The following is a 22,466-nucleotide window of genomic DNA, read 5'->3' as shown; positions in this document are numbered from 1 at the left end:
TCATTTTGGGGGCAATATAAATGAAGTAAGTAGTAGTCAAGTTGGATATTACTGTTTATTTTGATGTTTGATTGTGTGAACCAAATGAATCGGTCGGCCGACGTATTTTTTTTTTTTTCGATGCACCGATTTTGCAAAATCTGCACTGGCGTTCGATGACATCGATCGAACACAGATTTTAAAATCGATTCGACTCAGGCTTAATACACACCACTCGGTAATGTTCGAATGATACTTTACTTTTTTACTTTACAGATTTAAGAATAAGGGCCTTTTTGATTATCACAAAATGTTTAAACAATGACTGTTCCATATGTTCAACAGTTCAATTATAATGATGAGCCAATATATCACACTTCTATAACAAAATCACAGAAATAGCGAGTGATGTCATCGGTCCTCACCATATACAGACCATGATGTGCATAATATCAAAAAGTTTTACCTCTAATGGTAAAATGGTGTTTCTTTTTATTTTACATCCTCCTCTGAATAACTTTTCGGTATCATGTGTGTAGGATTAAATTTTCTATGTTAAATTCAAATCAATTTTTTGATGTGGCAGACTATGTTGCATGTCAACTTCATGCAAACTATCGAACTATATTATTTATAATTGCTTTTTTCCTTTAGCCTTAATGCATTATTTTTATTTTCAAAAATCAGATAATTCTTGAAAGCCCCCAATCACGTTGACCGAAGGGTTCAAATAGTGATAAAAATGGAATTCTAAGATAAATCATGAGTTTTATTAGCTTCACAATGATATCGAGTATGACATGTTATCGGTGATTATTTGACAAATAGGTCTTCTACTCGTGAATCTCTTTCTTTTATTAAATGTTGCGATGAATGCAGTCGCACTCTGTGCCACTGCATGCATGTTTTGGGGTAGGCCTATAGTAATTATTCTAGACAAGTGAATATGTCAGAACAGGATTTCCAAAAATAAAATATACCTATTCTATTACAAAAGAATTCGTACATATTGCATTGATACCACTTTGTTCCTTTCAGGCACACACAACATTCCTCGCAATGAGGGACTTGGCAAATGGCCGCGCAGACACCATTTTCTTAGCAATTCAAGCACTCCTGGAGGAGAAAGGTCTGCAACTGAGCAAAATAGCGGGGTTCGCGTCAGACGGCGCAAGTGTGATGGTTGGTAAAGATAATGGGGTACGTGGATAAGTCCGTCTAGGATGAACGCTCTATATAAAATTATTAACCCCTCTAAAATAGTAAAAATCTTTTTACAGCTTTCCATACATCAGATCCTTTGGTGGGATCCGGAATCTTTCGTCCCCCTATTGATCATGAATACTAGATTTCAACATGGCATGACAATTATTACCGCTTTATAGCAATAAGCCTTTATTCTTATTCTTGTTTTAGGTTGCAGCAAAGCTGAAGGAGGCAGAGCCAGCACTCATTTCCGTACACCGTGTGGCCCACAGATTGGCGCTGGGGGTGTCTCAGGCAGCCAACGGATATATCCTGACCTACAAGAGGACGCTCAGTCAACTGCATGCGTTTTTTAGTAAGGGCCCCGTGCGGGCCGCCGGTCTCTGCGATATCCAGGTTAGTAGATATATGCTAGCCCGTGTACTTATAACAGTTAATTAGTCTCAGTCTCGAAGTACACATTTTATAGTCCTTTATATTGCTTTTGCTTTCCAACATGTAGTTTACAAAAATCAGAATATATGTTATGGCAACAATGGTTAGTTTTATCATGGACCTACTGGTTTTATTTGGCCTTGTAGGGTTCACAAAGAATAGTGAGTAAAATAACCCTTTTTTTTTTCATTTTATTATTATCATTATTATTTTTTTTTTTTGGGGGGGGTTCTGCTTTAAAAGAGTTTTCTTCCAAGTTCCAACCAAGGCAAAGGTAAACAAATTTTCTCTGCATGGTTTAAGTGTTGATAATGAATACGCTGAAGGAGAAAGCACAGGAGTCTATAGAGAAACAACAACACCACTGTTAAAAGGAGTGCCAAAACAGAAGATACCATATTACGACTTTGCTTGTTGGAGAACAGAAACATGTTGAAATCAATTCAGGAGCAATGCCGAGAAAATCTCAAGCATGGAAGCACAAAGGACAGACAACCAGAAGCTGGAGAGAAAGGTAAGTCAAAAACTTACTCAGGTTATACTTTGGTAATAGTGAAACAATATAGCAGAAATATAATATAATATAATTTATTCAATTACAGATTCACTGGTCAGCTTAACATTGGGACAACAGAAACTAGAAACTAGACAGTGAACATCCATGGCTTGCACAATCCGAACAGATTGGCTTTATGAATAGATACAATCTAAGAAAGCAAGTGTCTGATAAGATGATGGGATGGTGTGGGGTATTCAGTTTAGAGGGGGTAGAAGCTGCATGCGGACCGGACTCGACACCGGCGATATCAATACAGAAACAAACCGAACAGGTCCATTGCATGCAGAGTCTGCTACACCAGATGTCACCTAACATTGTGACATCGATTCATAGACCAGACTGTCCATTAGAGCCTCGCGCAGTAAGCACATACAAAAGCATGCACAGCAAAGACGTGGAAAACAGATACAGGCATGCGGCTTGCAGTCAGTACCCATCAAGATCTGAAAGACAATACATGGTGGCGCAGTGCTGAAGAGTACATGAACGAGTACTGTAGGAAGAGAGGGTACAAGGCAAAAGTCAAGAAAGAACATTTATCGATGTCATCGATGTGAATAAATCTATAAACTGTAAGTATAATATGAGATTGAATTTAAATCATTGCCTTTGACCTTTTTCATCAGTACTTGCCTTTCTGCTTCAATCGCAATTTGCGCAACCGTTACGGCTGTGTGGCCGGAGAAGCATTAAATAGACATAAAATGTGGTGCATTTAGCAGCAATCTAAGCTCGTCGATATTGATATTTTCGATAGCTACCGCGCTTCGCACACACCGAGGCCGCTGCGCGGCTTGCGTCGCTTCACGCCGCCAAGCGTCAGAATGAACCTGGCGAGAACGTTGGTCACAAAAATGTGAAACATTCAAATTTTGGTACCAGTTTGTGAGAGAGGATTGTTAAGGGTATGAGGAAATGGAATTGGAATTTGAGGAAAGTTTCACATTTCTTACTATTCTTTTTACTAATTTCTCCACTTGTCCATTTCCCTTCTACAGCCCAGCCAGATATTCTGGTTCAATGGAAAACAAATGGAGTCAATACTATAATATGTTTTATAAGTTTTCCTTCAGCAAGAAATTCATCCACACTGTGCTGCACTCAACCAAGGTGAGGTAAATGGGGACCGGCAGGAAGTAATTCCTTAAAAAGCTGTGAGCACCAGAATCGGTAGACTAGCTTAGCCGGGGTAATATAGGAGCGCCTTGAGCACCTAGCAAGGTGCGCTACACAAATCCTATATTATTATAAATATTAATATGAAAGACCTCCACATAACTTCAAAACAAAAACAAAAAACATAAAAAAGGCAGAAGAGCATGGATGAGGGGCAGACATACTTGGAGGGCAGGGAAAATATGTAATGTGCTGTGAGGGTTACAGAGATGCTATACTACAATTATAGATCACATACTTCCATTAAAATCGACTTTTATTCTGAAACCGCCGACGGGCATATTCCTGACCAACCTCCCTAAATAATCACTCCAGGGCTACGAAACACAAAGATTTGCGATGAATTGCAAATATGAAAGAACCACAACGATTGGTTCCTGGTCAGTATTTTAAACCAAATGCGCATGTAACATTGATCTTTATTGGTCAGTCCATTTAGCGATTGATCGCTAATCTTTGTGTTATGGAGCCCTGATCTTGTTTTAAGAATGAACTCTATACTTTAAACTGACCGACAATGGGTTTTATTTGTATATTTTCTTTTCCTCTAGGTACCCATTGCCCGTCCAGTTTTCAATGATGAGTACCCGGTTTCACAACACCAAAATGTTACAGCAAGATTCGGTATATGACATATGTATACATGCAGGAAGCTTCTTTCCTGCATGTGACATTGTAAAAATAAAACTGAAAAATAAAAAACACTCTTAATATAATTTTGATGGATTTGACAAGGTACAAGGTACTGGATTAATATCATTATTGACATTATCATCATTAGTTGTTTTTTTATCAATCACGTTTCAAACCTGATCCTTCAACTGTTCACGTATCCTATTCTGCAGCACTGTGGCCATCTTTCCGTTTTCTTTTGGCGCTGATCTGAGAGTCGCTCTTCGTGGTGGTCGGCTTTCTATGATGAATTCTTCACAAAGCAGATGAATGACATCCTTTTCTTGCTCCGTGAATCTTCGACTTTTGCATCGGCTTCATAGGATTGCCTGGAGAACTATATGGTGTGGAAGATGGAGAGGCAAAGAGTGTTGTTAATAGTGGTAACGAAGGAAGCATCTTTCAACATGAGCACATACACAATACTGATTTGATAATGACGAGTTGCCACATACCTTTACTTTGGCCACAATAAATCTATTATTTTAATAAATGAAACATCACATCTTGTTGTATATACACCCTTTGTTAATGCATAATAATAATTAAAAAAAAATAATAACTCTATCGGTATAATTTACCCAAGTAGCCACTTCAGTTCCGAAAACTGTTCTCCCAGCGGGCCCTGCTATTAGCCTGAATACTCTTCAATGATTTCTTCTTTTTAGTATATTCCAATTTTCAAAAAATATCAATAATAATTCAAAGAATGCAGGCAAGTTCATGGAAAAGTTGGAATTGGGAGAAACTGTTAAGTGGTAAAGAGAAGTGGTTTAAGATGGATGGGTCATGTGTTGAGGAGGGGGGGGGGGGGGGAGAAGATGAACCAGTGAAAAGTGCATGAGATATTGAAGTGGATGGCGCAAGTGGAAAGGGAAGATTACCAGAGATTATAAGGACAGATATGGTGAAGAAGGAAAGTGGTGAGGTTGGTATGAACGAGGATGGTCAAGACAGAAAGGAGTAGGAGGGAGTGTCATCATGGCGTGAGAGTCAGTAATCTTTTTAAAGAGGGAAAATGCTTACTGAAATAAGTAACGATGATGATGATTATCAATATATTTGTTTTTTTTACCAGAGATTTTGATCCATAATCGCAAGATTCATCAGTTGAGCTCCTAATTTCTTCTGAGTAGCCCCTTTTCCCTTCTGACTAGAGGCTAACTGAAAGCTGAAGTTTGTATTCAGCAAGCCATCTGTGTGGGCTGAGAAGTCCGTTATATCACCATAACAAACATTAGAAGATCTGTTGCCCGTCACTGTCCAGGACACATGGATGCTAAAAATATCAGAGGAAATTGACAAGTTAGTAAATAGAAATAAGATAGAGATATATTCTACACACATGTATAGGGTAAATAGGTTTTTATCTAATATCAATAATTGGAATGATATTAAGATACATTTAAGTCCTTTGAATAGTATTGCATTGTGGGACATAGTATCAAAATTTAATGGACTCTCTTTGGATAATGTGTATGTTGTGCATTATGTGCATACAACTCCTTGGTGGAAATACGTAGAAATTTTCTTATTTAGCATCAAATTTTGACTGTCTTGCAGTATTACGCTTCGTTGATTCTTCTCCTTTATTCAACTTGCTGTGGGTGGAATTGACCTTTTACACACTGCACTTTTATCATCACTATAGATATGAAAATAAAGCAATGTGATGTAAAATACCAAGAAAGATATGACAAATTTAATTTGAATTTTATCAAGAATTTTTTTTCAATGTTTTCAAGTTATTTCTTACCTCAAAGAATCCTTTCCAAAGTCTTGTCATCTTGACCAACGCCAGTGATGATCAGAGCATCACAAAGCAAAACCTGTCTCAAGAGGTGCCACGCCCTCTGCCACGCCCCTTTCTTGGCCGAAAAGCAGTCATATACATCACTGGAACGGCCAGGTTCATCATGGGATGCATCCCCCATTAGTTGATGTTGGTCAATGTTCTGGTCCAAGAGCTGTGTGTATGATCTGAATCCCTGAGCCAAGTTCTCATAAATGAGTCTCTGTTGGTATTGGTGGAAATCTGAGCCGTTTTCTAATAGAATGATGTACAGAAAGAGAAACTCAGGTTTAAAACAAACAAAAAATAATTTCTTAAAGAGCATTTTACAATAATTCAATGATTGTAACTACCTTTAACCATGTCTAAAACTAAATATATTTGATTACATTAATTCAAAAGATTGAACAACTCAATTAGCTTCCAATAGGCCAGTCATTCGTATATTGCTACATGACCAGAATACAAACATCTGTTTAAAGTCCTTTCTAGATATATTTGAATATCATTTTCTGGACGACTATAAACCATACATACATCATTATCTTGACAATTATGTACCATACGCTCCTCTGTATCCAGAGTGATAATGTGTATATTTGATATATGAAGAATGATGATGGATCATGGTTGCTATTCATTGAATCAATGACAACTTTTTTTAAAAACCTAGAAACTGATATCAATACAGATTGTAAAGTGATTCCATGACAGTACTCTGGCGACAATTGCTCTGATGGAAAATCTGCATGTTAAGCCACACATAAAATCCAACCTCCAAAACTAAATAAATGTTAAGTAGACAAAATATGTGTAGACCAAATGGCAATTTATCATGATAAAACACTGACCTGTCTTGCGCATCAACTTCTCCACAAGACGTTGTTCAATCGTACCACCACCTGGTATAACCTTCCCATCACGCAGTGAACTCTTTAGCATTGCCATGCACGAATGAAGCCGATGTTCTACACCAGTTAGCAGTGGTTCCGATGGAGCGTTCAAAACAATGGTCTAAGAGACAAAATAACAGGCAGAAGTACATGTAAAGAACAAAATGCAGGAAAAATATGGATATATCCATTGCAAAAATTTACTATTTTCACATCTAAGGCCTAATTTAACAAAAATCTGGGCTGCCTCTTTTCGTAGGAATACTGCTCAGGCTGTAACACATGACATTCCGGCACTTTAAAAGGATTAGTGAGACTTCTGGGCCTTCAACATGATATGGCAAGTGCGTATAGTCTGATATCTATATGCATATCAAAAGCCCTTCTTAAAGTATGGTTAAAACATCCAAATGTATGTGACTGCTACAGTGCATAGCAAATCCAAATGTATATGTAGCTGCATATCTTGAAGCTCTTATGGTGTGGATAATATGAAATACAGTAGTACATATATTTCATGGTTGTAAAAAATGTAAAGGAAAATTCATGTTGATCTGATGCCTAATGATAAATAATATATGGATATTTTTCTTTCTCATATAAAACCACTTCTTAAGTATGGCTTAAAATTGTGGGTATGATCTTTGTCTGTAGCTTTGTAATATGTCCAATCACTGAATTTGTGTAGGGTCCCTTTCAAAAAAGAAAGAGAGCAGCAGCATCAAGAGAGGATCATAGGGTGGGGTGGAATCTGCTCCCTCCCCCCCCCCCCCCCCCCCGAGCCAAAACTGCCTGGCCTGATTAGGGTCAAAGAACAGAAAAGAGTCCAACTCAAATGGCTGGCTTTTGAGAAACTAAGACAATAAACCGAAACAAAACCATCTGAACAAGAGCATAATGTCAACAATTGAATGCTTCTTCACGTAAGGACTGAGATAAGAAGATGGACAGTCAACCTGCCCAAAACGTCGAGTCTACTCTCCTGCTACTACTCTGCTCGCCGACTCAAGCCAGCCTCCTCTCACCTACTCAAGCCTGCCTACTACTCGGCTTTCCTCTCGTTCTGGTTTAAAGTCCTTTTAAGGACTACACTCATTTCGAAAAGAATACTCTACTTTCAAACCTCCACTTTCTCACATTTCCAATTCACCTCCATTTCTATCCACTTTTCTTATCTCAGTCCTTCCAGGACTTCACACATGGTGTACCGTAAACCTCTTCCGCGATAGCTCATACCACCATACAAACCTTCAAATAACATCTGATTAAATACTTACCATGACATTGGCAGGACAGAGAATCTGAACATGACGTTTGATCTTTAACTCTCTGGATCTCACTATTGGGTGCGGGTCATATCCCGATGACCAGTATGTCACCTTCATATCCTGACATACATCATCCTATGAACAGAAATAATTTTAAACCTAAATCCCAATTATCTGAAAACTAACTTCAAAGAATACAATAAAAAAACATTCAGGTATTAGGACATAAAAATAAGAAATCATGTGCAACAATAATTCAGGTAGGAAAAGCACAATTGCTGGGGAATGAGCATTCTGCCGAGTGACAGATCTTTTTCCAATAAAGACCATCCAAAACCAATATATTGGCAAGTATTTATTCTTGGTATTCTAGGCCCGTGGGGGAGGGGTACTCGAATTATAACATGATACCTATGTGCCGTGCCACCTCGAAAATAGGGTGCTCTGGAACTAAATCTTGGTCTTAAAATGGGGGTCTCCGGAACGGCTCTTGGATCAACGTCTGCTAAAAATGCAATGCTCTCGAACAAACTACATAAAAAACGGATGTCTCTGGAACTCATTAGATCGTAGGCGCAAAACTGGCTGAGTAGATCACGACGGGCGCTCTCTGGAGCGAGAAATCACAAATTTGAGGGTCTCCGGAACAGGAAAATATTTTAATTTCTATGGCTTTCTGAATTGGTGATGCTCTGGAACAGAAATTTAGGCTGGAAATGGGGGTCTCAACCGCAGCACATACGCATCATACATTTATACTGAGTACCCCCCCCCCCTGGGATTCTAGAGTCTGCTTTACAAGGTGTTATGTAATGACTTAGTGTAAAGTCATGCTCAAAGCCAAGCACACATCATATTTCATACATAATTTCATTGATATGTAGTAGAGCACTGTCCAATGAATGTATTCTGTCCAATGTGCTGATTTGTCTCATACAACAATTAAGTGAGACTTGAAATTTGACTTTTAGTCTGTCTTAGATCGTTTTGAAACGCCCCCCCCCCCCCCCCCGAACCTAAGCGGAACAACTAGCCTGTTTTCACATAATCAACAATGTACGATGTTAACATTCAGTTTTGAGATGTGAAAACTGCAGATTACAGGACAACTTTGAGCACTGCAATGAAGCTTGCATCTAATTCAACAGTATCACTGAATGCTCCCGACCAACCTCACTAGGCGATTGTGATTATCACTTACTGAGATAGTTTGGCCAACAAGTTTTTGTTTATAATCCCTAGTGTCTGAAATAATCTCTAAGATACAATCATTTTATCATCAGGAATTTTTGTCACATTTTACCTACATGTATTGTGATGAATGTAGCTGCTGATTGATTTAATCTATTTGCAATACCATGCGACATTTATATAGCGTTTCATACAAATGTCTTTCAGCGCTGCATACTATTACCCTGGCTTTAGAACGTCTATCCTGATCCGACGCTCGAGCATTCAAGAAATTCCTTCCTACCGGGTACCCATTAACTACATCTGGGTGGAGAGTGGCAAATGTAGATAAATGCCTTGCCAAAGGACACGAGTGCTCCGGTGGGATTTGAACCCCGGACCTTGTGCTTCAAAGTCCGCAGACTTATCCACTGAGCAACAACACCTCTAATACAAGCTAAGAAACTATGAATCTGGGGAGCGTTTCATGAGAGGACTTGTCGGACATTTTATCTGACATTTTGTTTTATCTGACGGTTACCATAGTAACATTGCTTCTCAGCCAATAAAAATCAAAACAAATTGTCAGATCTGACAACTTGTCGAATGAAAATGTTGATGAAATGCTCCCCTGGTATAACAATAATTACCTGAAATGCATCTTGAATGTAGACTATAAGGTTAGACTTGAATACAGTCCCTAGTAGCTGAAGCAATCTGTAAGGCACATGCTGAATGATAAGGATATGATGAAAGCAGCATGCATCAACCAAGGAGGAGCCTACAGATCCACGAACCAACAGCATGTTAATATTCAGCTGGAAAGAATGATAATGAAATAAGAGAGAAATTTAATCATTTCAACTCTCCACACATTGAAGTCCTTCTAAAGCCTTTCTATAGGGTCAATAATGTGCCTTACAAGAAAACTTTCCAATACTACAAAATTTGGGTGGCTGCATGTGATTTATTTTTGTTAACATTATTTGAAGAATTTATTTTTTTCATTTTCATCAAACATTCATGACTATTAGAATCATCCGAAAAGGTATATCTAACTAGTATGTAATCCTCAAGACATGGCAATTGTACTACCAACTTGGATTTAGCGTAACTGGACCCCTACTCAAACTAAAGTCTTCCAATAACTCAACATTTCTAGTATTCTAGAGATGTCCTGAACCTCATCTTATTCGTTTAGATTTTCAGAAAATTTGTCAAATGCAGTCAGTTCCTAAAATCGGTCTTAACGACTTTTGAGTCAAAAAGTTATTCAAAATCAGGAACAGAGATGGTTATCTATCTTTATTTTTGTGAATCATATTTCATTACAAATCAGTAGTAGAACATCCAACTTCATTATCACTAATATTTCAGTAAAAAATGATTGTATATATACCTTCTTTATGGAAGAAAGGACACTGTGTGTCCAGTCTGAGCTAGAGCCTGGTGTAAGGATATCCGATATAACACCTGATGACTTCAGACTATCCTTGAAACCTCTATGCTTGTAGGATTCTTCTAAGTCACCATTAACAAGCTGCATAAAAAATATGAAGGAAAGAAAGCAGTTACCTACTCAATTCTATGTGTTTCAAAGGTTTCAGCGACAATTGCTCTATTAAAGCTTCCGCAATCCACACACTAATAAAATGACCAACTTCAACCCTGGATTTAACACCATACCCTACCCTAAAACTAACATAAACCATACTGCAACCTTACATCTTATGTTAAATAAAGCCTGGAGCAATTGTGGAAGGAGCCAATGTCCTGCCTCTGTTTCATAAGGCACCCTGCCAAATTCAGAGCCATATTTATTCTTCAGAGCAGTCATCAGCGGCTTTCCCTTACCAATTCATCAAAAACAAAAACAATAGGGAATGCAGGAAACCAGCTATGAAAAGAGGCCTAGTGCTTCCATAGTGGGATTTCTGAAAAAAGACCCAAAGCTCGCTTAAAGTGATTGGTTAACATTGGTTTGACTTTAAAAAAATCTGAGCTAGAAGGTCACACTTGTCACCTGTGTCTGTGATATGTTACAAAAATGAAGCCCAGAAAAAATCGCGTTCGAAAATAATTATTTAGTGCTTCAAAAATTGAAATATAAAGTGACTGGAAACACCATCTTAATTTCATCCCATACACTTATGTGTACTATTTAGGCGTCTATAAGACGCCTATTTACAAAATCGGGGTTTGCCTTGTAGTTTTAGCTTTTCATTCTCAATAATGGTTGTTTTCAGGGTTTATTAGTTCTAATACATGCACTTGTACACATGTTTCATCTTGGTTTGATAATTTTTTAAATCGGCTGCTCACAAAGTTAAACAATACCTTTAATGAATAATGACAAGTGCAAGAGTGTGAGCTAAAAACTATTTCCTGATTGAGTCACAAAGTGTGACTACATTACACATATATTCCATTTAAATCCAAGCAAAACTCAGCAAAGATATACTTTGTAATAAAATAAAATGTATGTCACCAGAATATGCATCAACTGCATCAGTTTAAAATTGAGTTCCTGTTACCAAAAGGGGTTGGGTGACCCACTTAGCTTGACATTTTTTAAAACATCCATCGGGTATACCATGCCATGATTAGTACATGAATGAGGTTTAGATGCCTTTTGTTATTGAAACGTTTTCAAGGAAACAAATGTCCATGATTTTCAAACATTAAGATCATCATTTGACCACACTTGAGTTATTCAATGCATGAAAAAAACTATTAAGCATGCCATAAATAATCAATGACTCTATGAGCAATGATAGGGTAGTCTTCAGAAATGCCATATTTCAAAAAGGAGGGAGGGAGGGTGGTAGCTATAAACACGACCCAACTAAAGGAGACATCATCCCCCCCTCCCTCGAGAGATTCAAAGATTAGATCAAGTGCACTTTGTCTGAAGAGGATATCAAACGAACTAGTGAAACCTTGCAAGAAAGTGATGCTCAGTTTTAACTCAATCAGCAATATTCTGAAGTCAAGCAAAGTCCAAAATACAACTCCATAGTATTATGTTTCCTGTTGGGACTAGTGGGACATTGCTAGAAACTTGTGATCTATTGCAAGTCTATTTTTGGTCCCTAAATCAATCACATGTCTTGCAATTAATTGCAAATTTATGATTCAACTAATCTGTATGTTTAAACAAGGAGTGTAATCTGGTTTGCTACAGCTAAACTTGATCTATCAATTGTAAAATTTCCAACAAAATATTTGCAATTGATTACAAATATTTTCTTGCAACACCCCCTTTAGACTTGATTAGCAATTGAGCGAATTTTTTTGCAATGTCGAGTGTAATTTACTAAATAACTTCTTGCACATAAGCTGATATTGAAATAGGTATCTCACCAATGCAGTCATCCTCCTTCCTGTCACCTTCCGGAGCGTGCCGAGCTGATTCTCATCAACAGGAACCACAAGACCATCCAAGCAGCAAGACGAGGATACTGCTGGCCCTGTTATAGGTTGAATGTGAATCAGGTCTGGCTGGAAATTGAATCTGCAGAGTAAATAACATGAACAAAATAAATCCACTCTAGCCTGCATAGCAAACTGCAAATTTCTAATTGGTAAAATTTGAAGGGGTGGGCAGTGGGTAGTTTTAGTCAGGAGTAGGAATCCTTCAATGAAATTGCTTGTTCAGCAGTAAAACAATCTGAAAATCCTCTGAAATGGAGTTTATGACCTGATCACTTTTCACACCATGAGGCCTTGAGGAAATATTCTATGCCTCTATTTACCCTCAGATTATGTTTCAGAAACACGATTATTTGACCTCAAATGACCTTTGACTTTGTGACTATAAATTTAGCTTTTAATTTGTTCATCATGACAAGCGACACTAGAAAAAATAAAACTTGGGTATCAGTTTTATGAAAAAAAAAACATTTAAGGTAAAAAGTATTCTCTACGTACAGTAATGAAGCTAATGGATATCACCATTGGGAGAAGCTAAGCCTACATTCTGTGCTCTTGCCATGCAGAGAAATATCTAAACATTTGTCATTAAGTTCTTGTACTGTATTCTTCATTATGAAAAATTGAAATGAAAAAAAAAATGAAAAGGAGAATCTCCACCGTCCCCCCCCAAAAAAAAAAAAAAACTTCACATAATAGCTGTATAGTACAGATCAGAATTAATTTGATTCATGCATAGCACCAGCAATATTGAATATTACTAGTCTACTTGAACTGAGATAAAATATTTTCTCAAAGTTTTCATCCTAACAATATAGCTTTACTGGTCATACCCTTGAGGATCTTCACTTGATTTGAGCTGTATCTGACAAGCTTCAATGGCTAACTTCATCTCAAACACTGCCCCATGATTCAGACGTTCCCTTCAGAGAAATAAATAAAAAAATAAATGATTGCCAGAATGCGTCAAAGATAAAAGCGTCAACGATAAAAGCTCTACTCTAAAACCTTTGTTCTATTAAGTGTTTCAATATAAACAACAGTCTTAATTTAAAACCGGGTAAATAAATCAAGAAAACTTTATTGTAAAGAAAAATTTCAATGAGTAATTGAGCAGAATTAACCTCTTCAATATCACCAAACACCTTAATATATCTTTATGCAGACTAGTACAAAAGGATGCATGTATTTCAAATATAATGTGTTATTGGCAGTTTTAATGCAAATAACCAATAATGAAAAAAATATCAATTAAAATGTACAGAATAGCAAGTGGGAATAAAGTTAGAGAGTCTGCTTCGGAACAAGAAAAATAAAGCATTGGATAAAGCTTTCAATAGTGTACACTAAACATTAAATAAATGCTCATTTAAAAAGTATTGGCTTTTTTTTTATATTTCATCATATTTACCCAAGTAATTTAATTTCACTGGATAATTCTGCTTGTAGGATGGCTTCCTGGGTTGGCATCATCTTATCTGCAAGAATTCTTTGGCCATCTTCGTGTACATTCTGAATGCACATTTGAACAGCTTGTGTGGGCATGAGATCTGATGAAGTGTCTCCCAGAGCAAACGAAGGAATATCTCTTCTCTTTTCATCTGTCTTGTAACCCTGACTAAGTACTCTGGAGGTCATTTTAGTTTCACATCCATGCACAAAAGTTTTTGATGATGCAGACTTTTTTAATTCATCGGCAAGAAGGTGGCGACTCATAATGCGAGGACGACCCTTGCTAGGGTTGGATGGTTTCTGTATTATTGCACTCTTCAGCAGAGATTCCAATCTCTCACTTCTTTTTTGAGAAGTTTCATTGACGGATTTCCCTTCAAATGGGACCGTTTGATTCTGTGCCAACAGAGATTGAGCATCCCTGCATATTCGTTGGTCACATGTCTCTTCGGTTCGAATCAGTTCCACTTCCGGCTTTCGGCATGAAGCTTCTGAGGTTCTTTCTCCAGGATTCCTTCTGTCTTCGAAAATTTTGGAGTTTATAATTTCCAATGAGATGTCGTCCCCTCGCATTAAACCCATGTTAGCCTTTTGATGATCATTACTTTTACTTACGCCACAAAATGATGTATGATTGAACAACCATTCATCATCATCTTCCACTGCGACCGCTTGCTCAACACACCAAGCGTCTGCTTGTTCATGTCCATGCAAAGAGATATCATCAAGTTTTCTAGTCAGTGTTCCTGAACCTTCACAGTCGGTCTCCAATGATGTGTACCTACTGTACTGAGAATCATTTTCAAAGAACCAACTAACATCATCATCGTCATCTTCCTTCAAATTAGCACTTGCGGTGTCACATATGGCATTGCTCGTTGAATGAACTGTACCTGCATAAGCCCCACTCTTCGGAAGGACTGTATTTGCATGTGCACTTCTCATAGAATGAACTGTACCTGAATGTGTTGTCACAGAGGAAGAGTTACATTCTGGAAGATCAGATGAAACTGCATGCTTCCTCTCCAAAGGGTAAGTTCTTTCCTGAGTGGTAATCTGGAATGTTACATGCGATGGTAAGGCACAACTGTTATTGCTGTTCTGATTCAGAAAACATCTGTCGGTGGTGCCCCATAGGTCAGAAGGTTCTTGACGATCAGAACTTTGAAGTGATACAGAAGAACTTCCGTCACCCATGACTGTTTCGGATTTGGATACAGCGCGTATGGATATTGCACTTCGGTCAATGAAATCCTCACATTCCTGAATTAATTCATCTCCCACTCTGATGATTTCCTGTATGGGAACATCCTGCAACAAAATAGAATGGTGCTTTAAGTGATCTCAGTCAGTACAAAAAAATAAAATGGCAATTTTAAGGTGCATTATTGTGAAGCTTGTCATCAAGTCCAAGGAAAAATTGAGGCAAGTTCCAAATACTTGAACCAATCAGGTGAGCATTACAAGTATCCAAGGGTTTGTATCCACTTGGTCTACTCAAAACCCAGATCATCAAACACCATCACGGCAAGACCCAGTTTGGTCTACTCTCGAGTTGGTCCATCGCAATTGGTCTAATACTATCTTGGTTTACATGTCATTTAGATTTTTAAAAAACCCACACAACTCCTGCAAAATATCATAGATAAAAAAAAACATGAGGTAATGACACTGGGGGATGCCCTAATGATATGAAACATTAATGACATGTCCTAGAGTACATATGTCACAATCTTGATTATTTTCCCTATCTTTCCTAACAGAGTCTGATTTTATAGCCTAGGTTAGGGGCAGTCTTTGTAATAATTAGATTCCTTTCTGAGGTGCTATGTAGACCTCCTGTATATTGCAATGCTAGGCATGCACTTCAGGTGTTTTCTTTTGTACTCTTGGCTGGTCTGATTCTGCTATGTTGTAATTCAGTGTGATTTAATCAGTCTGCAGCCAGCTCTCCTTCTGAGAGGACCTGTTTTATGAGCTGGTGAAGCTCCGGGTAGCCACACCCGTTATACCCCTTTAGGTGCTTACAAGTTTTGCTAACAGTAAGTTACTTTTATTTTGACAAGTTCATAGAATGAATATAGTGAACCAGTTTTACTTTATTGCCATGATGATATGAGGCATTTTTCTCATTTTATATAAAATATCAAAGATATTTCAACATGTTATTTAGCTTGTGAGCTGTTGATAGGAAATGTATTTTTGTCAATATTTTAAGAGCATAGGCAATAGGCATGTTTTACATTTTGAATACAACAAGTGCTATCAGAGATATGATATATTTATGTCTTTAACTCATGCCTTAATGAATTGATTGACTAAGAGTCATATAGTTAAGTGAATACTTAGATAGACCCTATGGGCATTTTCACAGTAACTGACATTACACGGCACAATGTTTTCACACCTTTCATTGTGTATATCTCTAAAACAACAAATGATGGGAGTTTGCTTTTGATAGAGTTAATAAAGTGAACCTTGCTGTATACTCTGATACTAAGTTTTCCTATGTAACCACATTTTTTTACGCATCAGCAAGCAAAAATGTGTCGGTAACTGACATTACGCAAAAGGACATGCAATTTCAGGGTGTTCATTAAAATTGAAATATTTTATGTCCCTCAGTAGATAGAGTAATAATTTGAATATGTAAATATACCTCCGTTACTAGGTTAAGATGTGTCAATATATTAAACAATTTGTATTTGTATTTTGGGGGCTATGATAATTTTTCCACAACCATGCTGGTAACTGACATTACACTTAATTTGCCATAGAGATAACACATGGAAGTCAAATGTGTGGAATCATTGCATTGTATCTTCCGTGCAGGGCTTTACATGAAAGTGAGCTTGATGTGGAAGTATACCCGAGTTTCTAGGAACATTTTAATGAAAAAACTTTTTCTTTTTCTTAATTCCTTTCTTTGATTTGAACATTTTTATCATTACTTGTCGGTAACTGACAATACACATTAACATTTACCAGTGATATATGATTTTCAAAGGCATAATTTTCTTGGTACTTATATGTGTAAGGCTTTTTAAAATCATTAAAGTTTCATAATACTTCACATTTTTAATTATCAAAAGATAAGAAATGTATGTTTTACTTACTCGGGGGGGGGGGGGGGTGGGGTGGGTCATAGCAGCTACATGTTTTCCTATAGTATTTTAATATTGCATTGACTGTACACATGGATTTTTCTGACTATACACCCATTAATATATTCATCAGTTTTATATTGACTTTTTAAACTTTTTCCTTCTCCAACCTCCCCCTCCCCTCAAAAAAGGCAAAATGAATAAGGGTCTCCTCCCCTATGCTACACGTACCCCTCCCCCGAATCTCATGCAGCCATGAAGTTTTATTGATTTCTATTCTGGTCAGTGCAAGCAATGCTTGTTCATATCTGTTGGATTTCAATTCTCTTCATAATTTGTTTAATCATTTTTTTGCTTATTTCTTTTTTAAGCTGTCAACAAAAAATAAACTCCAGCTTTCTAAACTGAAACTGAACTATTTGTAAATTAGAAAAAAAAAACACAGTTTTAGTAGATCCATGCGCAACATTGATCAGAACTGTCAAATTTCACTTTTCATCTATACATGTACTTGTAAACCAAAAACATAATTGTATCACACATCCACACTACTAACAGGTATAAAAACCAGGAATTTACTTTTAGCGAGGCAATGCTCAAAAGAATCCTAGAAACTAAAAAAGGAACCCTGGAAATCCCCTTCATCACAATGTTAAGCTTAAAAAAGTTGCAGATTTGGGGAATAGGTTGGGAAAAGTACCCCCTACCCCCCCAAAAAAAAAAACCAAACAAAAAATTGTCTGATACAAACAATTAGGTACTTGGTAAGTGCATATACAAAACAATTTCATAGTTATTTTTTTTGCATGATGGAAATGCAACTTCCTTCATATTTCATATAGTATTCCTTGTGAACTATACCTTTTAAAAGTCAATAGCAAGCTCCTTCTGGTGTGACTTTTAAAGTGAAAGACTTAAATAACAAGTATACAATATTTCTTCACCATAAAATTGACCACATATTTGCATTTCAATATTGGTAACCAAACGTTTTATCATGGTAACTGACATTACATCTCGGTAACTGACATTACATTTTCCACTTGGTAACTGACATTACATATATTTAATGGTACCCTATGGCTTCATTGTTAATTGGTAATCTTTAATTTTGGTGTAGAAGGGAAGGGTGTTACCTAGAGAGGAAATCTACCAAGTTTCATATAATATATCCTCTTTTCCAGGAAATGAGAAAAAAAAGTTCATGTTTTCGGTAACTGACATTACATACCAAATCACATACTTCATCAATGTTTTTTTATCAGATGAATGAATTACTGGTGTTTCTTTCTGTGGGATTTTAAAAAGTGTAATAATAGCAAGCTAAGTCACAGGCGAAAACATCATGATCAAACCTGTTCTTTAAAAATCTGTCAAAACAAAATATGTATCAATATACTATTTTCAACTCTAATTTGTATCCATACTTTGGCAGCCATTTTGAAATAAAAAATGGCTGCCAGAGTCGGAAAAAAAAATTTCTCAGAAACTTCAGGTCTTGTTTTATTAAAAAACATAAAGCATTTGACATGAATATCAACTTGATTTTTTTGCCTCTGTGTCCATCTGTGGTGAAAATGCCCCTATGTATTCTTATAATAATGGGTATCTCCTGATATCAAATTAAACTATGTAATATTGGCAGTATGGAACAAAAGAGCAATATAATATAAAAGGGGAAGTGTAAAAGAGCCTAGAAATTAGTGCATGTAACTTTATGTAAGAATCAATTAGATCCATATTACGTTTTCTTTTTAGTAGAAGCTTAAAAAATCGTGTAGATTTTTATGTATGGGAATGGATATTTCATTAAAGGAAGTTCTTGATTTGTGGAAGGTGGTACATGTCAGGGGCCGCGGAACGGTTTTCAAATTGGGGGGGGGGGGGGCTGAGCCAAAAGTGGGGGGCTGACCATGCTAAAAATCACAATCATATGGTTCCGCGGCCCCTGCATGTAATTTGATGAATATCTAGATGAAGTTAGTAAATTTCCATTTTCATAAGGATAGACAAAATAATATAAAAGAGCAAATGAAAACAAATTACAGTGTTAATCAAAGTTTAATGAAACAGTAACCAAGTTACCTGATCAAGTAATGTCTGGACATTGGCAGCCCAAAGTCCTGCAAGAGTGACCAATGTAGTACAACCAGACCCTTGGCATTTGTTTTGAGACAAACAGAACTCTCTCACCAACTGACCAACTGGGTGCTGTTGAATAAGAAATATTACATAATAATAATGATAATTATATGCAACATTTATACAGCGCTTAATACAAATGATTTCCATTCCGACTTATTTTATTACATGAAAATTCTGTTTATAATTAATTATAAACAAATCATGTAGACTATTAGGTGTTGGACCAAGTGGATATAGCCCAACTGTGAAGTGGCTAAATGATAATTAGATGAAATGGGGTTAGACCAAGTGGATGACTGTGAAGTGACTGAATGATAATTAGACCAAATGGTTAGGCAAAATAGGGTCCTGTTGCATAAAATTTGCTATTACGGTAACTTTGCCATCCAATGGTAACTACTCTGAAATCCTTGATTTTAATTGGCTGTTGAGCACCAGTACCATGGTACTTACCATTGGGTGACAAAGATACTATATACCTAGAAGTTATTTTTATTCAATAGGGCCCAGATGAAGACCAATCAGAAATTAGGTGAGCAAATACTTTTAGTCCAATACCATCTTACCTCAATATCTAATCCTTGTAGTAGCTCATTTGTACTTGTTATCAACACACCCTCGTTGCTTTCCTCGTCAAACAGGCACTTGACACTGAAGGAAATATCAAAAATGAAAAAAGCCACTACCTAAAGCGCGTCTTAGAGTGATATTAAATGCAAAGCATAAATTATGAGGCAATATTTGTTTAAGACTTCAAATATATTAATTGAATATCTTTTGATACAAACAAAATTAAGGGGATGGAGTTTTTTGCTCGAGCAGCTCTTTTTTGAAGAATTGAATAAGTTACCCTCAAACATTCAGATGGCAAACACTCTTTTCTTTTACAGTCAAACTTGCTTGAGAGCATTCTTAAATTTCAGTGTTAACATCTATGATAGAACTCATTTTAATTTTGATCTTCCATACCATTAGGTTCAACTCGTTCACATTTCGTTTGGTATACGTGCACGTGCCTTCCCTGCCTTGAGCATTCCAAGGCCAAGGATATGTTCTGCTTTATATCATTATCATCACCATCGTCATTGCATCATCAACATCATCACCATCATTTTAGATTGTCATCACCATCATTATCATCTTCATCATCACCATTAGCATCAACCATGTCAACATCAGCATCGAAATAATCATCATCTCCATCATCAACATCAGCATCATCATCGTCGTCATCATCATTATCATCAACTTCATCAACATCATTTTTTATTATCATTATTACTACCACTTAATTACATATGATCATCAAACTGTCTGCAATAATGTAAAGTGCTTTTATAACGAAAGATACTGCTCTTTGAAATACTTACGTTTTAGTTGGTCCCAACAGAGACGACACACAAGAACCTGCAAATAAAGCATATTCAAACTATGTAATGTCTTTCACTAGCACTTCATCATGGCAATGATGGCATTTGCCATTTCTAAATGAAAACAAAAACCCATCATAGTTTTTTGCAGTGACTGGACTTCGCATATTTACCCTTCACTCAATATATTAAATCTTTTAAAGAAATCCATATTTTATCTCCACTTTCATGTACATGTCAGTGGAGGGGCTGGTCCAAAAATCAGAATTGTCCCAGAAAAAAGGGAAATCCCAATAAACTGACACAAATCATGTCTCGATAAATTGAGATTGTCCTTGTTTATGAGGACAGTTTTTTTTCACTTCCCCCTACTGGGACATAGACGGTACTTATGGGGATTGAGAGTACTAAAAATAAATTTGGTGACCTCAATATCATCATCATTCAAATTTTCAGTTAGATATCACTTCTCTTGGATTTGACATAATTTTCCAATCACTTTATTCAGAAGTATGGTCAGCATATTGTCCTTGAAATGTGAATGAAACGGATCAAGAACAGTAGAGGCGCACGGCCAATATGGGAGACAATCTCCCATATTGGAGACTTGCTTTGCAAAAGAATAAAAGAAACAACACCAACAAAAGCGTATTAAATTTTTCCACCCAAAATTTTGTCTCGCTGAAGTCAGAAGCTCATTTATTTTGTGTGTGGATGACAAAATTCCTTAACAAAACAAAAGTAGACGGTGAATTTTTAAAGTAGACAGTGAATATTTAAAGTAGACGGTGTCGGTGAAAAGGGGTAATTTTTCATAAGGAATGTGCTTATCATATTTTTATTTGCCGCCAAGGTAATCCTTTTGCAGCAAACTTTAACAAAGGAAATTGGTCTCCCAAACTGGAGACCATCTCTGAAATTGGATAGGGGGCCTACCCAAATTCTTTACAAAAGTCTCCTATATTGGATTTGGAGATAATCTCTCTCATGGGAGACAATCTCCCATATTGGCCGTGCGCCTCTACTGAAGAAGACACCGGCTGGTGTCCAGACGCAGACACTTGAGTTGAGCCGAGGCCTCCCCTAGTATCATTGCCTAGCGCCTACTATTATATTACGAACACTGTCTTTGCACTAATCTAAGTAATAATATTGTAGGCCTACTTGTAGAAAATTTGCATGCAAAATTTTTCAAATGGCTGTTTTGTGCCCCCTGGCCCTGGGAAAATAGTCAAACTATTACTGCCCCAGCCCGAACAGACACTGTCTGAAGACGTGTCAAGCCGAGGTCCCCAGCCCAGGCCCGGGCCGGGGCAAGTCAAACTAAAGTTAAACTAAAGTCGGACTAAACTAAGTCAACTAGACTGTCACTGTAGACAGACTCTAGACTGACTAGAGTAAAGTCTGCCGGTGCAAATTTTAGTGCCCAAACATTATTAACATGCTATCTTTCTTTTCTTTACCGATAATTTGCAGGGCAGATAGGTTGGAGTGTCCAGATAAGAAATCGCTCATCACCATCATGTTCATTCTGCTTCAGTTCAACAACATGGTCGTGGTTCCGGCCCCACAGACGTCGACGAGGCACGTGCCTAAGTATTGAGCTGGCATGATCCTAATTACTATAGCAAAAGCCCGATCGTAGTCTCGCCGGGTCTACCCGCGGCGAGTGGCACATGGGGTACGGGGTCTGAGCGAGCGCGAGCTGCAGCGCGGCGTGGGGAGGCTTGCACAATCGGGGAGTCAAATTACAACTTAAAATAATTTCGAATACGGTATTTTAAAATATATTTAACTTGTTAAATCATTTTAG

At 37.1% G+C, this 22,466-nt stretch overlaps 1 protein-coding gene across 1 annotated transcript; it reads right to left on the bottom strand.

The window, feature by feature from the left end:
• Positions 1 to 1,841: 1,841 nt before the first annotated feature.
• LOC129281261 (Bardet-Biedl syndrome 12 protein-like) lies at positions 1,842 to 22,398 on the bottom strand. The gene is made up of 14 exons (XM_064113009.1): positions 22,117 to 22,398; positions 20,654 to 20,690; positions 19,850 to 19,934; positions 19,224 to 19,349; positions 13,994 to 15,345; positions 13,416 to 13,505; positions 12,514 to 12,664; positions 10,550 to 10,690; positions 9,801 to 9,968; positions 7,990 to 8,115; positions 6,671 to 6,833; positions 5,784 to 6,074; positions 5,103 to 5,306; positions 1,842 to 4,364 (listed from the first exon to the last, which is right to left on the bottom strand). Exons 1-12 carry the CDS (start codon positions 22,181 to 22,183, stop codon positions 5,785 to 5,787), a joined length of 2,796 nt encoding a protein of 931 aa, XP_063969079.1. The 5' UTR covers positions 22,184 to 22,398; the 3' UTR covers positions 1,842 to 4,364; positions 5,103 to 5,306; position 5,784.
• Between the last annotated feature and the right edge of the window lie 68 nt (positions 22,399 to 22,466).

The sequence above is a fragment of the Lytechinus pictus genome, chromosome 18, assembly GCF_037042905.1.
Source record: "Lytechinus pictus isolate F3 Inbred chromosome 18, Lp3.0, whole genome shotgun sequence".
Taxonomy (NCBI): domain Eukaryota; kingdom Metazoa; phylum Echinodermata; class Echinoidea; order Temnopleuroida; family Toxopneustidae; genus Lytechinus; species Lytechinus pictus.
The sequence above is the reverse complement of the archived record's forward strand: the minus strand, read 5'-3'. Positions and strand labels throughout refer to the sequence as shown.